This window comes from Symphalangus syndactylus, chromosome 7, assembly GCF_028878055.3.
Source record: "Symphalangus syndactylus isolate Jambi chromosome 7, NHGRI_mSymSyn1-v2.1_pri, whole genome shotgun sequence".
Classification (NCBI taxonomy): Eukaryota; Metazoa; Chordata; class Mammalia; order Primates; family Hylobatidae; genus Symphalangus; species Symphalangus syndactylus.
Window position 1 is genome coordinate 98,290,601 of NC_072429.2, and position 20,994 is coordinate 98,311,594.

The 20,994-nt window shown below is 36.2% G+C and overlaps 1 protein-coding gene across 17 annotated transcripts in view; it reads left to right on the forward strand.

Moving 5' to 3' along the window:
• The window catches only part of VPS13B (vacuolar protein sorting 13 homolog B), an 897,698-nt gene that overhangs the window by 578,083 nt on the left and 298,621 nt on the right, over positions 1-20,994 (forward strand). For all 17 annotated transcript variants that reach the window (XM_063642860.1, XM_055286878.2, XM_063642862.1 and 14 more), the window contains exons 32-33: positions 11,797-11,923; positions 13,631-13,774. In XM_063642860.1, coding sequence (XP_063498930.1) covers positions 11,797-11,923; positions 13,631-13,774 — 271 coding nt within the window. The remainder of the gene's footprint in view (positions 1-11,796; positions 11,924-13,630; positions 13,775-20,994) is intronic.

Sequence of the window (20,994 nt, forward strand, 5' to 3'; positions counted from 1 at the left end):
TTTCTTCTGCTCAAGGCTCAGACCTCGTAGGCTTGTGCTAAAGTCCACTGTTAGCTAATCACTTTCTTTTTCTTTTTCTCTTAGCAACCATTTTTGCTACATCTGGGTTTATTTTATAATCTGAGGAAATGTACTGATGTCTGCTATGTGCAGTTTGCACATTCAAGTGACTTGCTGCTTTATATGGCTACTAGTGCTTTAGGGGAAGGTGGAAAGTTTATCTCATGATTACCTGAAAGTACCACTAAGTCTTAATTCTCCAAGTTAATATTGATATAATTTTCTCATGTATAATATTTAAAGATATAATTCTAATAGACTTTGCAAAAGTACACTTAAAAGTAAATAATTTTGTTTTTATCATAATAATTTTATTTGTTCCTATCTCTGACTTGATTTTGTTAAGTAAGTTATCTTTTAAACTTCATTGTCAGAGAAATAGTTACAGCATATTTGTTTGTTAAAATATTTTTATATACACATAACAAATTACATGTAATAACTCTGTGGGCTTTTTTTTACACATACAAAATTTTAAAAATTGTTGTTACTATGTTTGCTTAGCAAGCTGACTTTGAATCTGACATGACATATTACTAAAATTCATCAGTCTTATACTTCTCAGGATTGGTAACATCGAATATGGGGAACTATGTCTATGTGTAGTCATTAAAATCCCTAAACCATATATTTCTAGCTTTATTTCTGAGAGATTACGACTATTCTCTGTGTCCTTAGATCTCTTTTATTTTTATTTTTTAGACTATTCCCCAAATGTTCACACCGCACAGGAACCCCAGCATAGTTTGATTAGTGATTAATCAAACATAAGATTTTTTCCAGAATTGCACCTGGAATTGTAGATAGGAATATGGAAGGAAAGAAGTTTTCTTTGTTTTATATTTTCAACCTGAAAAACATCACTTTTATCTTACAAATTTGTGAGGACGTCAAGATAAGACCTAAGCAAAATTACAGAAGTTAGTCTAATTCTCATACTTTGTAGGTTAATGCCTAGATTGACCTAAACCTACTTGAATGATATGATTTTATAATTTCCTTAAACCTTACCATGCCTTTACATGAAAAATGTGAATTTTTCTTCCTGCCTAAAAAGTTCCTGGAAAGTGAGTGGTAAGGTGAAAGGATTCATGATACAACAAGAGGGAGCAGTTGGTTTTTCTTGCTTAGCAGCCAGCAGATATCTTCTTCCTTACATGTTGGCTGAGAGTGTCCTGTGGCAATATAAAAAGATGGTGTAGATATAACAGGATAGAGATCCTGTCTTGCCTGGTCTTCCTCTTCTTTATATCTTAGTGTAGTTACTGACTGATATAGTAGGCACTAAAAAATAAGAAAATGTTTAAATTGTATATAATCATCATGGTAGCATACGATAAAATTTTAAAATCTTCTATATTTTCAATTACTTTACAGTTATCTTACAGCTAAGATGGATAGATAGATAAAGCCTTGATTCATTGAAACCCAACTGACCAAAGCCCTAAATAGCCAGTTTCCCTCCTACGGTGTTTCCTTCTTTTTTTTTTTTTTTTTTTTTTTTTTTTGAGATGGAGTCTCACTCTGTCACCCAGGCTGGAGTGCAGTGGTGCAGTCTCGGCTCACTGCAATCTCCGCCTCCTGGGTTCAAGCAATTCTCCTGCCTCTCAGCCTCCTGAGTAGCTGGAATTACAGGCATATGCTGCCATGCCCAGCTGATTTTTGTATTTTTAGTAGAGACAGGGTTTCACCATGTTGGCCAGGCTGGTCTTGAACTCCTGACCTCAGGTGATCCACCAGCCCTGGCATCCCAAAGTAGCGAGAGGCTACTGTGCCCAGCGTGAGCCACTGTGCCCAGCCATGGTGTTTTCTTTTTAAGAGAAGGGGCCAAACAGGATTATATCAAGAATGTATTTCAAAAGCATATGTACAACGTGTAACTTTTATACATTACCCTGTATAATTCTGTGAGCACTGTAACTGGTACAACAGTACATACTATTGAAGGTTACTGGTTTATTTATGAATGACAGGGTCTCACTGTGTCACTTATAGTTCACTATGTCGTGATCATAGTTCACTGCAACCTCCAACTCCTGGGCTCTAACGATCCTCCTGCCTCATCCTCTCAAAGCGCTGGATTATAGGCGTGAGCCACTGTACCCAGCCATATTATTGAAGCTTTAAAAATGAAATTTTGAAAATCTCCTGACCTTCTTTCCCTTAGTATATTCCTATCTAAATCCTCAACACACAGTTTCTAATGTTCTCTTCTCTGAGAAACTTTCAGCAATACCTCTAGTCGCTCCCTCTTCCATGAAGTTTTTTTTTTAAGCTTTTCCTTTGAAAAGGTCTAACAAGTAAAATAAGATGACCAGGAGTTCCAGGTTATAGATATAAACAACTGAAATCAGAGCTATTATCCATTGGACATCTCAGTAAAATTGAATTAAGTTAATATTTTAATTTAGTATGCTCATAAAACTGTCTTCTAGATATTGTAATAAATAGATGTAGCACTTGTGATCTCCATTACAAATATATTAACCTTTGTTTTGTTCTTTTGTTTTGGCAGGAAAGTTTTGTTGGTGTTTTTTTTTTTTCAAGAATGAGAGTATTTTATTTTAACATTATTTAATTTTGCCGAACTAAATTTTTACTGATACTTTCTTTAAATGTACCTTAAAAATCATTTCAAGCTGTAGTTCTTGTAGCGTTGTGCACAATATGCTTTATATGTCTTTATAGATTAATTCTTTGTGTATGTTCAGCACCTTGAGATAAAAGATTAGGTCCCCTATTGAGTATTTCCACACCTCTCTGTACTTTCCTTATTATTATACTTATCATACCTTATGATTACTTTGTTTAGTTATCTTTCCTGCTAAACTGAATTCTGTGAGAAGCAGCATTATGTATCCATTTTTGCCATTGTTGTTTCAGTACCTAGCAAAGGACCTGGCACCATAGGGAGCCCTCAATCCATGTTTCTCAATTTCAGAGTGATAAATGCTATGAAAATAATATAACTGGGTAATATAATAAGAGTAATTGGGAAATTTCCTTAGATTGGAGCTCAGGGAAGGCCCCTTCTAATATCTGAATGACAAAAATGAGCTATCCATTCAAATACACCTGGAGTGTTTCTGCTGAGAGTGTTTTAGGAAGAGCAAAGACACTTGAGTAGGAACAAGATGAGCACGTTTAAGGGATCATGCCTGGCTGGGAGGAAAGAAGTAATAACAGAGGAGTTTTAGAGAGAAAAGGGCTAAATAATGAATGGTTTTGTAAGTCAAAGGGAGTTTGAATTTTATTTTAATTGCATTTGAAAGTCATTGGATAGTGCTCCTGTTGAAAAAAAGCCTCTAAATGGATATATACCGATAACTATTATTAATTTTTTTTTTTTTTTTTTTGAGACGGAGTCTTGCTCTGTCACCCAGGCGGGAGTGCCGTGGTGCAATCTCGGCTCACTGCAGCCTCTGCCTCCCAGGTTCAAGCAATTCTCTTGCCTCAGCCTCCGAAGTAGTTGGGACTACAGGCCCACGCCACCACGCCCGGCTAACTTCTGTATTTTTTGTAGAGATGGGGTTTTACCATGTTGGCCAGACTGATCTTGAACTCCAGGCCTCAGGCAATCCACCCACTTTGGCCTCCCAAAATGCTAGTATTACAGGTGTGAGTCACCATGCCTGGTCAACTACTTCATTTTTTAAGTTCCTATAGGACTTAAATTATTTGTCTTTATGCCTCCCGTTAATATAAACAGAAGAATATCTAGGAATAGGTTTATGTAACACATAGTTTTCCAGGTAGCAGATTGTTTATAATAAATGTTTGTGAATATTACTGTTTTCATATTTAGGAATAACTACTGTAAGAGATGGTCTCAGGTGATTACCACAAGTTTTTTTTTTGTTTTTTTTTTTTTTTTGAGATGGAGTCTCGCTCTGTCGCCCAGGCTGGAGTGCAGTGGCTCAATCTCGGCTCACTGCAAGCTCTGTCTCCCGGGTTCACGCCATTCTCCTGCCCCAGCCTCCTGAGTAGCTGGGACTACAGGTGCCCGCCACCACACCCGGCTAATTTTTTTGTTGTTGTTGTATTTTTAGTAGAGATGGGATCTCACCATGTTAGCCAGGATGGTCTCGATCTCCTGACCTCGTGATCTGCCTGCCTCGGCCTCCCAAAGTCCTGGGATTACAAGCGTGAGCCACCGCGCCTGGCCGATTACCACAAGTTTTAAGTATCTTCTGCTCTAGTATCTTCCATCTAAAGTTCGGCCATAATGACATACTAAGAAAATCTTTGTGTTGCATAAGAATTGCTCTGTGCACCAGCCTAGGCAGCATGGCAAAACCCCGTCTCTACAAAAAATACAAAGATTAGCCGGGTGTGCAGTCCACACACTTATAGCCCTAACTACTTAGGAGGCTGAGGTACTGGGATGACTTGAGCCCAGGAGGCAGAGGTTGCAGTGAGCCAAGATCATGCCACTCCACTCTAGCCTGGGTGACAAAGACAGAGGGAGACCCTTTCTCACACACAAAAGGGGGAAAAAAAAAAAAAAAGAATTGCTCTATGCACACAGACCGTCTAGCATTTATTACTCTGACTTTTTTGGTGGAATATTTTGGGAACCTTGGTACCACTTTTCCTACTTCTGGTCTTTCATAATATGCAGTTTTTGAAGTGTGGTTCTTAAACTCCTTTAATATTTCCCACAAAGGCATACCAAAATGTATGACAGATGGGCAGAAGAACCTTAGTGTAAATATTCTGAGTCCAAGAAAGATGACCACAGCCTTTCTGACACATATGTTTTCTTGAGTGCGTGTGGCATACACCTGTGCATTCTTGCTTAGTAACAATTTCAGAGAACTATACTTTTTTTTGTTTACAATCTATACCTCCCAAAGCTTACTAGAAGAGCTTTCACCAACTCACATGATTATTTTTCTGTTATTTGCTTAGAACCTTAAGATAGTCAATATTTTGTTATTTTCATCGAGGGTTTAATAAATTTCTATAGGCTGACTCCTCTATATTACATGATAGGTACAGATAATTATACCATTTCTTTGTTTATATGGACAATATAGACATATATTAAACCATTATTTTATTGGAGTACATCAGCGAATTATTGATTTTACAGCTCCTGTAACCTTATGTGCCTTGGAATGCTGTAATCTGTTTTCTCCAGCTGAATTTAATATCTTTTCATCATCGTGGGTGATGAGCAGTTTCACCAAGATATGTCTACTTGTGGATTTCCTTGTATTTGTCTGAACCAGGACACACTGTGCTTCCTGAGTCTATGAATTCTTATATTTCATCATTTCTGGGAAAATCCTCAGCCATTTTTTCTTTAGTATTTTCTCTTTTCTTTTCTTTCTGTTCTCTCATTTTGGAATTCTAGTTATATATGTTGGACTCATCTCTCCATGTCTCTTCATTTTCCTTTTAAACTTTGCATTTTAAAATTTATTTTAGTACATTCTGGAATTTTCTCAAGTCTATATTCTAGTTTACCAATTATTACTTAAGCTATATCTAAGTGCTATTTATCCCACCTTTTATGTCTTTAACATTAGTAACTATATTTTTTATTTTTGGAAATTCTCCTTGGTTGTTTTTCAAACCTGATTTGCCTTTTTTAATAGTGCCTTGCTTTTTTTCTTATGTATTTTTAATTCTGTATGTCTTTAGTAATTTTAAGCAAAATTTTTATTGTAATTTATTATCTATTATCAAAATTTTATTTTTTTGGCTTTTGTATACTTTTATTTATTAATTTTTATTATTATTAGACTTTAAGTTTCAGGGTACATGTGCACAATGTGCAGGTTTGTTACATATGTATCCATGTGCCATGTTGGTGTGCTGCACCCATTAACTCATCATTTAGCATTAGGTATATCATCAGAGGGAACAGGCAACCCACAAAATGGGAGAAAATTTTCGCAACCTACTCATCTGACAAACAGCTAATATCCAGAATCTACAATGAACTCAAACAAATTTGCAAGAAAAAAACAAACAACCCCATCAAAAAGTGGGCAAAGAACATGAACAGACATTTCTCAAAAGAAGACGTTTATGCAGCCAAAAAACACATGAAAAAATGCTCATTATCGCTGGCCATCAGAGAAATGCAAATCAAAACTGCAGTGAGATACCATCTCACACCAGTTAGAATGGCCATCATTAAAAAGTCAGGAAACAACAGGTGCTGGAGAGGATGTGGAGAAATAGGAACACTTTTACACTGTTGGTGGCACTGTAAACTAGTTCAACCATTGTGGAAGTCAGTGTGGCGATTCCTCAGGGATCTAGAACTAGAAATACCATTTGACCCAGCCATCCCATTACTGGGTATATACCCAAAGGACTATAAATAATGCTGCTATAAAGACACATGCACACGTATGTTTATTGTGGCACTATTCACAATAGCAAAGACTTGGAACCAACCCAAATGTCCAACAACGATAGACTGGATTAAGAAAATGTGGCACATATACACCATGGAATACTATGCAGCCATAAAAAAGGATGAGTTCATGTCCTTTGTAGGGACATGGATGAAACTGGAAACCATCATTCTCAGTAAACTATCACAAGGATGAAAAACCAAACACCACATGTTCTCACTCATAGGTGGGAATTGAACAATGAGAACACATGGACACAGGAAAGGGAACATCACACTCCGGGGACTGTTGTGGGGTGGGGGAAGGGGGGAGGGACAGCATTAGGAGATATACCTATTATCAAAATTTTATTATCAAAAGTTCTTGATAATGCTTTTGAAAATGGGATCTAATTTTCCTCTTGCTAATAAAGATTTTTTTATATATATAAAATAGTCTGTATTAGGAGCTCATCTTCAATGATCTTTTTCCCTTGAATATCCTTTTTGTCATTGAGGACATGTTTTCTAGAGAGGTTTTGCATCTGTTTCTGACAGATGCCCCAGGGTTATCAAAGTTCTGATGCTACTGCTATATAAATAACAGAATGGGGATTTGAGGACCACCCAGGTAATATAAGTTAGAGCCACTTAATACACATAGGATATTTCTCATTATTTTTAATTTTCCAGGGAGATATTTGTTTTTTCAACAAGCTCTCTTGCCAACACAGGCAAACTTTCTTATTCTTTCCTGTTTCTGATGGGTTGATGTTTTTCTGGCCCTTCAGGGACCCCAGATCTAGGTAGGCAGCTCATTTAAAAATCCTTGCCTTATCTCAAATACCTGTTAAACTCTATTCCCTTGATTCATTAAGAGTGCTGACGCTCTCAATTTAATGACCCTAAGGTCATTAACAACCTCAGTTAATACTCTGTGTTTTAGTTCCTTCTTTTGAATTTTGAAACTTAGACTGTTATATGGTAAAATATTGACAGAATTTAATTCTTAATTGTAGTTATTTAGTGTTTCTTTTCTGTTTTTCTTTTGAATTTATTCCTGAAAATATTTGAATCTGTAAAGATTTTCAATGATTTTTAAAAATATTTACCATTACCTCAAATATTTACCAGAGATATCATAAAAACACTATATACCAGAAAAATTATAGTTTTATAAGACTACTGACTTATTTATATTTTGTTATTACTTCTAAGGGCAAAGGTCCTTCATATTTTGTGTTACTGATTTAATTTATCACATGATGGAGAGGAATGTGTAATATGGACAAGTACCCTGTTTTTCATTGCCCTTGGTTGTTAATGTTTGCTCTTATTTGGTTCCCTGCCAACTTTTCCATCTTAAGGTATTTTTAATACATTGTATATTTTAGCACTCCCCTATGAGAGCACATCAGATGTTACATGTTTCTCATATTGGTCATTTTATGGAATTTGAGCTATTAGGCTGTAATTATGATGTCTCCCAGGATCTCAACCCTTCCTCTATAGTCACAGATTTTAATACTTCTTCCTGTTACTCTCTACTCAACAGATCTCTTAATTCTTTAGAATTGACTTTCTTGAAATCCAATACTTATGTGTCATAGAAACAGATGATCCAATTTGCTTTTTTGGCAGACACCATATAGAGCTCTGCTCATTACAAGTTTAACAAAAGACCAGAGTACTCTCTGGACTACTCTGATAAAAAGAAAAAATGGTGTAGAAAGACTTGAATTTTAACTAGGCTTTTTCATGAGATAATTTATGCCAATTCTCTGATTTCAACTTTATCATTTTATGATATAAGGGAATAATAAGGGCATATTTAAAAGGAATATTAAGTTAATAACTTGAAGGAAAATTTGAGGTATGGCTTGCTAACAAAACATAAATGTGTATTAGTTGATAAAATGAAAACTAAGAATATACATAGTGAACTTGAAGATCTATACCAGCACAAACTTTGCTTTCTCAATAATGTTTTCCAGTTTCATCTTTTACCATGTACTTCCTTTGAAATTATTAATAATTTTTTTAATTATTATACTTTAAGTTTTAGGGTAGATGTGCACAACGTGCAGGTTTGTTACATATGTATACATGTGCCATGTTGGTTTGCTGCACCCATTAACTTGTCATTTACATTGGGTATATCTCCTAATGCTTTCCTTCCCCCCACCCCACAATAGGCCCCACTGTGTGATGTTCCCTACCCTGTGTCCAAGTGTTCTTATTGTTCAGTTCCCACCTATGAGTGAGAACATGCGGTGTTTGGTTTTTTGTTCTTGCGATAGTTTGCTGAGAATGATGGTTTCCAGCTTCATCCATGTCCCTACAAAGGACATGAACTCATCATTTTTTATGGCTGCATAGTATTCCATGGTGCATGTGTGCCACATTTTCTTAATCCAGTTTATCATTGATGGACATTTGGGTTCGTTCCAAGTCTTTGCTATTGTGAAGTGCCACAATAAACATATGTGTGCATGTGTCTTTATAGTAGCATGATTTATAATCCTTTGGGTATATCCCCAGTAATGGGATGGCTGGGTCAAATGGTGTTTCTAGTTCTAGATCCCTGAGGAATCGCCACACTGACTTCCACAATGGTTGAACTAGTTTACAGTCCCACCAACAGTGTAAAAGTGTTCCTATTTCTCCACATCCTCTCCAGCACCTGTTGTTTCCTGACTTTTTAATGATGGCCATTCTAACTGGTGTGAGATGGTATCTCATTGAGATTTTGATTTGCATTTCTCTGATGGCCAGTGATGATGAGCATTTTTTCATGTGTCTTTTGGCTGCATAAATGTCTTCTTTCAAGAAGTGTCTGTTCATATCCTTCACCCACTTTTTGATGGGGTTGTTTTTTTCTTGTAAATTTGTTTGAGTTCATTGTAGATTCTGGATATTAGCCCTTTGTCAGATAGATAGATTGCAAAAATGTTCTCCCATTTTGTAGGTTGCCTGTTCACTCTGATGGTAGTCTCTTTTGCTGTGCAGAAGCTCTTTAGTTTAATTAGATCCCATTTGTCAATTTTGGCTTTTGTTGCCATTGCTTTTGGTGTTTTAGACATGAAGTCCTTGCCCATGCCTATGTCCCGAATGGTATTGCCTAGGTTTTCTTCTAGTGTTTTTATGGTTTTAGGTCTAACATGTAAGTCTTTAATCCATCTTGAATTAATTTTTGTATAAGATGTAAGGAAGGGATCCAGTTTCAGCTTTCTACATATGGCTAGCCAGTTTTCCCAGCACCATTTATTAAATAGAGAATCCTTTCTCCATTTCTTGTTTTTGTCAAGTTTGTCAAAGATCAGATGGTTGTAGATGTGTGGTATTATTTCTGAGGGCTCTGTTCTGTTCCATTGGTCTATATCTCTGTTTTGGTACCAGCACCATGCTATTTTGTTTACTATAGCCTTGTAGTATAGTTTGAAGTCAGGTAGCATGATGCCTCCAGCTTTGTTCTTTTGCCTTAGGATTGCCTTGGCAATGAGTGCTCTTTTTTGGTTCCATATGATGTTTAAAGCAGTTTTTTCCAATTCTGTGAAGAAAGTCATTGGTAGCTTAATGGGGATGGCATTGAATCTATAAATTACCTTGGGCAGTATGGCCATTTTCACAATATTGATTCTTCCTACCCAAGAGCATGGAATGTTCTTTCATTTGTTTGTATCCTCTTTTCTTTCGTTGAACAGTGGTTTGTAGTTCTCCTTGAAGAGGTCCTTCACATCCCTTGTAAGTTAGATTCCTAGGTATTTTATTCTCTTTGAAGCAATTGTGAATGGGAGTTCACTCATGATTTGGCTCTCTGTTTGTCTGTGATTGGTGTATAAGAATGCTTGTGATTTTTGCACATTGATTTTGTATCCTGAGACTTTGCGGAAGTTGCTTATCAGCTTAAGGAAATTTTGGGCTGAGATGATGGGGTTTTCTAAATATACAATCATGTCATGTGCAAACAGGGACAATTTGACTTCCTCTTTTCCTAATTGAATACCCTTTATTTATTTCTCCTGCCTGATTGCCCTGGCCAGAACTTCCAACACTATGTTGAATAGGAGTGGAGAGAGAGGGCATCCCTGTCTTGTGCCAGTTTTCAAAGGGAATGCTTCCAGTTTTTGCCCATTCAGTATGATATTGGCTGTGGGTTTGTCTTAAATAGCCCTTATTATTTTGAGAAACGTCCCATCAATACCTAATTTATTGAGAGTTTTTAGCATGAAGAGCTGTTGAATTTTGTCAAAGGCCTTTTCTGCATCTATTGAGATAATCATGTGGTTTTTGTCTTTGATTCTGTTTATATGCTGGATTGTGAAATTATTAATAATTTTAAATTTCAGGTAAAAATATTCTGCTAAATAACTGACCAAAGCTGGGAATATATAAAGAAGAACTAAAATAGAGGCCAAAAGCTGTTTTGGTGTCAACTTGCCCTCCAGGTCCAATTCTGGAACTTTTGTTCTCGTTTTGTAGCCTTAGCCCAGTACTTGAACTTCATTTCCTTACAGATAATAATGGGACTATTAACAGTCCCTACTTTACATACAGGATTGTTTTCAGGAAGCATTTAATATCTCACACAAAAACCTTAACAGCTGGGCATGGTGGCTCAACACTTGTAATCCCAGCACTTTGAGAGTCCTAGGCAGGAAAATTGCTTGAGCCTAGGAGTTCAAGACTAGCCTGGGCAACGTGAGGAGACTCTGTCTCTACAAAAAAATAAAAATAATTAGCCAGGCATGGTGGCACATTCCTGTGGTCCCAGCTACTCAGGAGGCCAATGTGGGAGGATCAGTTGAGCCCAAGAGATTGAGGCTACAGTGAGCCATGATCACACCACTGCACCCCAGCCTAGGTGACAGAGCAAGACCTTGTTTTAAAAAAAAAGAAAATGAATTAACATTGTTCTCAGACCTTATAAAGAAAATAATTCAAAGATTAAAAGGATATGCTCATGACCCTAATGAGGTCAGCAAGACAGCAGTTATCAAATGGAAGGTCAGATATGAAAAATAGGAAATTAAAAATTATTCCAAAAAATAGTAAGATTATTGGTGGTAACAGAAGTGATATGAAACTATTTGCAAGAATAAAAAGAAGTAAAAATTTAAAAATTAATTTGTTAAAAAGCCCTGGGATTATATCAATATGAAATTGCTTAATTATACCGGAATTTGTCAAAATGTTTTCATCTTTTATAAATCTTATGTAATTGAAGTTAAGAAACGATGACTGTAAAATATGCAAATAGGCACTCTCATAATAATAATGTAATTTTGCCATACATGTTTGTAGTACAAAGATTTGTACAAATTTAATGAAAATTGTCTTTGAAAATGATGAAATGGCTAATAATCTTTTACTCTATCTTTTAGCATACGGCGGCATCAAGAAAGGAGAGCACTTTTGACCCCCATTTTGACAGATTTTTCTGTCCGAATAACTGGAGCACCTGCTGTCATTTTCACCAAAGTAATTTCTCCAGAAAATTTTCATACTGAGGTTAGAACATAATTTTGATTTTATTTTAGTCTAAATAATGGAACTGTTCCTCTTTGTATGTTAGGGATTGCCACAGTTTCAGCCCATAGGACTTCAAATTAGCTCATTAATAATAATGGCTACTATCATAGCTAACATTTATGGAGCACTTTGTAGTACTCTTCAGTTATTGCTTTCCTTGTAATAACTCATTTAATCCTCATAATAATCTTATTTGCTACTCCGGATATCCCTATTTTGTAGATGACAAAACTGAGGCATAGAGGAGCTAACCAAGCTACCCAGATTGTTATACATACCTTAGTTGCCTCATATATAACTACTCTTGTTGCCCTCTAGATTGTTATAAGGTTCAAACTGATCAATAGAAAAAATAATTATAAGAGGAATCTGAAAAAGCTAAAGTTCTATAAAAATGACAATTATCCTTGTTTTTATGTTATTAGCTGCTGATTCTACCAATTGCATTCATACTATTTAATCTACTAGTATAAGATCAATTATTTGCAAGTTTTAACAGGATGTATGCCACCAATAGAGCCAAGTAATTTTTAGTACAAGTTTTTGTGCTCTTGGGTAATGTTATGGTGACTATTTTTTTTAAATCCTGAACTGGTGTACTTTTTTCCCTTTTTGTCAATACTTGAGGAGTAGAATAAGAATTCTAACTAGAGTGAATGAATACAGAGAACTTGTGAAGGAAAAAATTATTTAACCAAAAAAAAAAAAAGGATAAGTATTTCAGACATGCTATTCTTTATGGCTTTATTAAAAGCTGCTCTAAGCTGTCTCATTTGCATTTGGACTAGTCATAGTCTCCTTAAATCCATTCCTCTGGATGATACTATAAGGAGAAGATCTGTTGGACATTTCCAAGCATTTGAACATTGTCCACATGCACATCATGACAAGAGGCAGGACTTATTAAGTGAAACTATTGGATTGTTTTTTTGTTTTGTTCTGTTTTCCTTGTCTGAATGGTTTTCCAGTGATAAGTGTTCAAGTGACTAGGTTTTGCAGAACAGCACCAATTAAGTTATGGACATCTACCCAATGCTGCCAAGATTTTAGCAGTTTAAAGAAGCGAAATTAGTTAGTCTAGCTATCTTTAGCTTCAACACTCTGTTTTCTGATAACTCATTTAGAGTATATCCTTTGGAGAATATTCATACTGTGGCTCTTAGCAGTTATAATTGCCTGCCTACAATTGTCTGTTTACATCTGTCTGCCCAACTAGATTATAACCTCCTCAAGAGCAGGTTGCCCTTCAAGGCCAACATTATTCTTTGTGATATTCCTAGGACTCTACTGTCATACCTAGTACTGAGGAAATAGTAAATATTTGTTGGTTTGAATTCATGAACAAGATTATGCTACACAATTTCATTGTTGCTACATATTGAAAACAATAATAATAGTTTGAGGTATGGAAAAGTCAAATAGGTATGAAAAGGTGAAGACTTCTTATTGTTAGTTGTGTATATCTAGCACAAGGCCCAACACACAGCACGCCCTCATAAATATGAAATTTGTCTGTTAAATTGTGTCAAGTGGCTGTGCTCACCGTTTTTGCTCTTCTCCTTAATGTATGAACTTGAGTCCTAGGAAATGTCACCAAAGTAGTGGAGGTCAAATAAGTAAGAACGATAAATTATCATCTGAAAGTTGTCATGTTTCTTTATCTGTATTCTACCGTTTTTGCTTCAGGAGATTTTAGTGTGTGGCCATTCCTTAGAAGTGAATATAACCACAAACCTGGACTTCTTCCTAAGTGTGGCTCAAGTTCAACTCTTACATCAGTTAATAGTAGCAAATATGATTGGACTGGAACCATCAAACAAGACTGCAGAGGTAACTGTTACCTGATTTTGATCAGGCTTACTGCATTTGTTCCAAGTTTACATTCACAGTAGGAAAACTATAATTAAGCTGACTGCTTTCTGCTTATTCTGTATTTAACTTTATTCAAAATATAATCATAAATCATTTTGGATTGATATTCTTTATTTTAGAAATTTGTTTGGTCTCTATTCCTCTTATTTATCATGTACCTTTGCAAAATTGCTGTGGACTGACCTCAGAGGAACCTCTGTTATAAACATAATTTTATTAGCCTGCTGAAATTCTAAAGTATGATGTGAGAATCCTGGTAGAGCTTTCATTTACTCGGATACATTACAGTAATAAGGCCTCTTGGAAGTGAACTTTCTAAGAGTACTATGGGAATATCTTCAATAAATAACTTCTAAAGCATTTGTTTCCCATGCTCAGTGGGAAATGAATGGGCACAATCATAAAAGTTGAATGCCTGCCTCGAATTTTAATTTTGATCCGGTGTTCATTGGAAGCCTGTATTGTAACCACAAAGTGTGTCAGCAAGAAACAAAGAAAGCTATTTGTTAGATTCTTCTCAAGATATATTTTCTTTGCATTTTGTTTCCACATTTCTCTAACATTCTGCACTTAGAATAAATATTTTATAAAAACTCAGGTGAACAAATTGTTTATATATGAAAAAGATGTGGCTTTTATTTTTGTCATGAGTGGTAAAGAAGGCTTTAAGTTCTGTTTAGTAAGAAGGTAGGAAATGAAGAGGAATTTAGGTCTCAAGTCAGCGCTGTTTCTGTTCTGCCACAGATTGTGTATTATAACTGTGACATTATTCTTTCAGTCTTCTTTATTTTTAAAAAAATTATTTTAAAATGATAAATCTTCTATCTTTTGTAAATGGAGATTTTCTAATGTAATCATCCTTTTCTAGCCATATCTATTTATTCAATATCTATTGTAAAAGGACTTTAGAACTACATGTTGTCCAAAATATTGACTTTTTAAATATACATTAGGGAATCCATAAAAATGTAATTATATGACATGAAAATAAGCAAATTAAAAAATATTTCCCCATGCATTTTCGATGAGGCCTCTGAAGCAAGTTGAGTTGGATAAAAGTAAATTACATTCCTATATTATTTGTGCCAATTTTATGAATGTCTCCTGTCAAAGAAATCTCTCAGATCACTGATTGTTTTAGGATTCACATAACTTAGCAAATTGGTTATTAACTATTTATCTACATACTTTTAATGCCTCTTAGGGGGATCAATTTCAGTAAATAAAGGGATACTCGGAGTTACTATCCTTCCCTGAATGTTGAATCATTACTGACAATTCCATAAACTAGATAGGCATTGTTTTCTTCTGCTTTAAAAAGATATCTGTGGCTATGTGTTTCTTCTTAGAGATCATATTACAGGTACAGATGACATGAACATTTTTAAATGGTTAAAATGGTAAATTTTACGTTATGTATATATGTCACAGTTAAAAAATACAGGCTATATAATGAGAAAGGACTGTTTGGACCTTTTCCCAACCCTGGTGGGACATATCTGTAAGACTTTCAGTATTTTAGAAAAGACCTACAGTGCACTGGAAGAATATGATTCAATTTTTAAATTATTAGCAGAACTCATATCTGATAGTCTATGAATATAAAGACATTTTAGTTACATAGAATACTCTGTAATAAGTCAAGGGTATATTTTGAAAGGGCTAGTTGACTGCCTTTAGTGTGGTTTCACGACCACACTACCAAAATTTTTTTTTTTTTTTTTTTTTGAGATGGAGTCTTGTACTGTTGCCTGGGCTGGAGTGCAGTAGTGTGATCTCAGCTCACTGTAACATCCACCTCTCAGGTTCAAATGATTCTCCTGCCTCAGTCTCCTGTGTAGCTAGGATTACAGGTGCCTGCCACCATGCCCAGCTAATTTTTTTTGCATTTTTAGTAGAGACAGGGTTTCACCATGTTGGCCAGGCTGGTCTCCAACTTGTGACCTCGTGATCTGCCCTCCTCGGCCTCCCAAAGTGCAGGGATTACAGGCGTGAGCCACCACGCCTGGCCTTTCTTTCTTTCTTTTTTTTTAACACGGAGTCTCACTCGTTGCCCAGGCTAGAGTGCCATCTTAGCTCACTGCAACCTCCACCTCCTGGGTTCAAGCGATTCTCCTGCCTCAGTGTCCCAGGTTGCTGAGATTACAGGTGCGTGTCACCATACCCAGCTAATTTTTGTATTTTTAGTAGAGACGTGATTTCACAATGTCGGCCAGGCTTGTCTTGAACTCCCGACCTCAGGTGATCCGGCCCCCTCAGCCTCCCAAAGTGCTGAGATTACAGGCGTGAGCTACTGTGCCCAGCCAGCATTTTTTTTAAAAGCTCCTTTTGAGAACAAAAGAAAAATAGGAAAATTAAACCTGGCTAAGTTATTGGGAAAATGGAGGAAGATATATATATGTTAGTATATATAATATAATCTTGATATTATAAACAACTATTTCATAGGAATTATGGATTAATAATAAGAATCCCATTTATCAGGTTTTTTAGAAGGCACCCTGTGAATTATAGACCAGTAAATGTCAAATCTGTTCTAAGTCCACCATCTGATAGTATGTTGATGAAACATAGTTCTATAAGAAGAAATTATGTATATTTAATTATGTATAATTAATATATATAACATTAAATATATATATGTTTCTTTTCTTTTCTTTTGTTTAGTAGAGATGAAGTTTCACCATATTGCCCATGCTGGTGTTGAACTCCTGTCCTCAAGGGATCCATCTGCCTTGGCCTCCCAAACTGCTGGGATTACAGGCGTGAGCCACCATGCCTCGCCTAATGTAGCATATTTTTTGAAGGTGTTACCATTTTCAGACAACCTTTGGCAATATTTATTTGAAAGATTAATTTTGGCTGGGTGCGTAGTGGCTCACGCCTGTTAAGTCCAACACTGGGAGGCTGAAGTGGGCGGATTGCTTGAGCCCAGGAGTTCACAATCAGCCTGGGCAGGATAGTGAGACCCCATTTCTACAAAAAAAATTTAAAAATTAGTTGCATGTGGTGGTGTGTGCCTGTAGTCCCAGCTACTCGGGAGGCTGAGGTGGAAGGATCACTTGAGCCCCAGAGGTCGAGGCTGAAGTGAGCTGTGATGGTGCCACTCCACTCCAGCATGGGTAACAGAGCAAGAGACCCTGTCTCAAAAAAATAAAAGGAAGATTAAAAATTATTCAAGAATAGTCAAGAATAATATCACTTGGGAGGCCAAGGTGTGGGCAGATCGCTTGAGCTTAGGAGTTCAAGACCAGCCTGGGCAACATGGCAAAACCACATCTCTACAAAAACAAACACACACACACACACACACACACACACACAAATTAGGCAGGCATGGTGGCACAGCACGTGCCTTTAGTCTCTGCTACTTGCAGGGCTGAGGCAGGAGGATCACTTGAACCTGGGAGGGCGAGGCTGCAGTGAGCCGAGATCACACCATTGCACTCCAACCAGGTAACAAAATGAGACCCTGTCTCAAAAAAAAAGTGTAATATGATAGAGGGATTATGTATTAGTGGAGGAAACATCTATTCAATAAACAAAGGGGAAAAAATTGGCATATCTTTGGAACTAGAAGTGAAAACCATAGAGTAATCTGAGGATTCTTGCCAGAACCAATATTTAATATTAATTTTAATTAAAAAGACAACTAACACATAATGAAATTTACCAGTTCACAGCCAAAGTGACTGGATGATGGATTAGGAAAATTGTCTCCCACATTAAACAAAAATGTTCCAATATTTTTGCTTTGAAGAATGTGTTTTAGATGGGGTGAGGCCACTAGACCAATGGGCCTGTATTTGTAGTATTAGATTTTCACTGTCCCCTTCAAGAACTATAATTTCCATGATTTCTAGCTCCCAGAATATTTGGTTTCTGCCTTTAAATGAACCTTATTTCTCTATACATACAGGTTGAGTCCCCTATCTGAAAACTCAAAATTTGAAATGCTTCACTGAGCATTTTCTTTGAGAGTCATGTCATGTTAATACTAAAAAAATTTCAGATTTTGGAGCATTCTGGATTTTGAATTTTCCGATTAAGGATACTCAACCTGTGTTATGATAGGCTGAGAAATTACATAAAAGAAACAGAAATTTAATATTCAAAAATCAAAATGCATTCCATATTACAAAGTACATGTCCTTCCTTATCTAGCTTGCTGCATAGTTCACCATCCCATTCTATATTTCATGTTTCCGTGACATCTGGCTCTAGAGGACTAGTACAACAGGCACGTTATTTGGGATTCTTACATGTTAGTTCCTTGCCTTTTACGTGAGGCGAGAGTCAACCTTTTGGATACCTTAACAGCCAAAGCCAAATTTACAATTCTAAGTTCACTCCCAAAACAGAGCTCCACTACTCAGCCTTGATTTCTTAACCAGTGTTTAACAGGACTGTGGTTGACACAATTGGTTTACCCTTCAGAAGGTTCTTTACCTTCTTACAAGATAGTCTTCGTCTCATAAAGGCCCAATTATATAATCATGGGCATTAGTTTATTTATTATAATATGGTTTTATTTTTATCAAATTAGTAAATGAATTTTAACAACCAAATTTTGCTAATGAAATACATCAAAGTAGCATCAATCCCTGATACCCTCACCTCATCCTGCCCAACAGTCAGCCACTCTTTATAAGCTGTTTCTTCAAGTATTTATTTCCATATATCTAAATAACCTGAATGGACTATCATATCTTGATTCACTATTACCGTATTCACTTGCTCGTTGTTGTAGATGAGCGTTCTATCTCTTCTGCACTTCCTTTCTACACTTCCATCTTCCCAGTATTCTTATATCATATTCTTTTTTGTCAATCTCAATTGTTTTCATTATAAAGATGACATAAATATTATTCATTGCTTAGTGAATTAATGTAGTGTGATAATATTTCCTGTCATTATACTATTGGAGTTACTCATTGCCACATTTTCTTTTTTTCGTTTTTTTTGTTTTTTGTTTTTGTTTTTGTTTTTTTTTTTGAGATGGAGTCTCGCTCTGTCTGCCAGGCTGGAGTGCAGTGGAGCAATCTCGGCTCACTACAAGCTCCGCCTCCCGGGTTCACGCCATTCTCCTGCCTCAGCCTCCCGAGTAGCTGGGACTACAGGCGCCCACCACCACGCCCGGTTAATTTTTTGTATTTTTAGGAGAGACAGGGTTTCACCGTGTTAACCAGGATGGTCTCGATCTCCTGACCTCGTGATCCTCCCGCCTTGGCCTCCCAAAGTTCTGGGATTACAGGCGTGAGCCACTGCGCCTGGCCACTCATTGCCACATTTTCTATTTACTCAGTTTTTTAAAAATCTCTGTGTCTTCCCTCTCACTAACCCACACCCCATTCCCATCAGTGGCTCTACCATAATTCCTCACAATTTAATTTTTCACACTGTAAAACTTATCAAAAAGCATCACCTCTGCTTTCCCCCCCAGAGCCATTTTTCCTGAAGTTCTTTTTCTGCCTTCTCTGTTCTGGGACTGTTAGTTCTCTAGACCTGCTCCACACTTGGCATAAAAGAGCCAGATGAGAGAAGATTGTGATTTGAGGTTGGTGTAAAGAATGTTAGAGAAAATCTAGGGAACAATAAAATAATGTGTTCTTCTATTAATATAAATTAGTAAATTGACCGGTATCTTTATTCTATCATTCTAAAATATTAAGTATTATTATTTACTACATTAAAAAGTATAATAGTATAGAAAAATGTTGTCTGGCTAATATCTACTTGGATATTTAAAATTTTTTTATGAAATAGAAAATAATGCATTGGGCTTTTTTGCTATGAACTTCATTGAGCTTATGCCATATGAAGTGATGGTAGAGGTTGTTTGGGGTGATATTTTACTGTTTTAACTTAGAAGTAATAATTTTGTAGTTGTGCTTCATTTTAGGCATAGAAATTCTTGTCTTTTAGTAGAAAGTGAAAAATTCTCCGAGACATTCTTGACCAAACTAAGGATTGTCAGAATAATTAGAAATAGGAACTTGAAGGTAAAGAAGAAGGAAAGGGACTTTAAATGTGTGGTAGCGTAATAACAGATGTCTTCTGGAATAGAATTTCAGGTAAGATGAAGGATATAGAGGAAATGAATAACCAAAATGTATGTGGGTAAAGGGGGATTTGAGAGAGGAAACTGAGACTGGCATGAAGGAGTATGTTGATTTTCTGGTCTGTCTTGCCGCTTACTATCTTGAGGTAGTCATGAATGGAAAAAGCCAGATCAGAGGCTACATATTTCTGTATTTAGGAAAGGAGATGGGAATTTTGGACGATGTGCATAGGGTGACCTCCTATTGGTGTTGCTATGCTGAGTATTTTGTTTCCTTTCAGAGGCACCTGGATAGACTACTTGTAACCAGGCAATAAACACAGGCTCCAATAAAATATGGATTCAAGCAGAGCCTTAAAGGGACAAGAGGGGCTGTGACGGAATACCTCAAATTTCTTAAAATCTAGGCCTGGAAAAGATATTAAGTATTTTACTGCCTATCTTCTCCAAGGGAAGGATTTCTTAGGTACATTGAACTCTCACATCTGTCACAGTTTTAGTTAGGACTTGTCAGTGTTAAAATTAATGTAATTTTCTCCTGAAAAACAAGCTTGTACTGAGACAGAAAAACACCACAGTTGCCTCAAAGTAGATGTAAGACATCAAGAAGACAATAAAATTTTAAAATTTTCAGCCCTGATGATGTTTATCCCTATAGATTTCTTTGCCAGAAATCCAGTAATGCATTAAGTTTTCCTCAGGCTCTAGTAAACTGTCTACACTAGTCTTCTTAGGCATTGTTTATTGAGAGCTTACTATATGCCAGATACACTGGCTACAGTCTGACAGAGGTTTGAAAAATAAATACACTATGGTCTCTGCCCTATAGGCTTTTATAATCTGGTTGGGAAGTAAAACATAGATAAATGGAATGATAACTAAGAACTCAGAGCAGTATATGAAAAATATTAAATATACTCTGTGGAAAATTAGACTTGTGAGTCCAGGGAAGAAAGAGAAGGCTTTAGGCCAGGTGATCAATGATCTAGCTTCATGGATAAGTGGAATACATAGAAAAGAGTAGCCTATTTATTTATTCAATAAATATTGAATGCCTCCTATGTGTCAGATACTATTATGGATACTAGGGTGACAGCATTAAACAAAAGAGGTAACA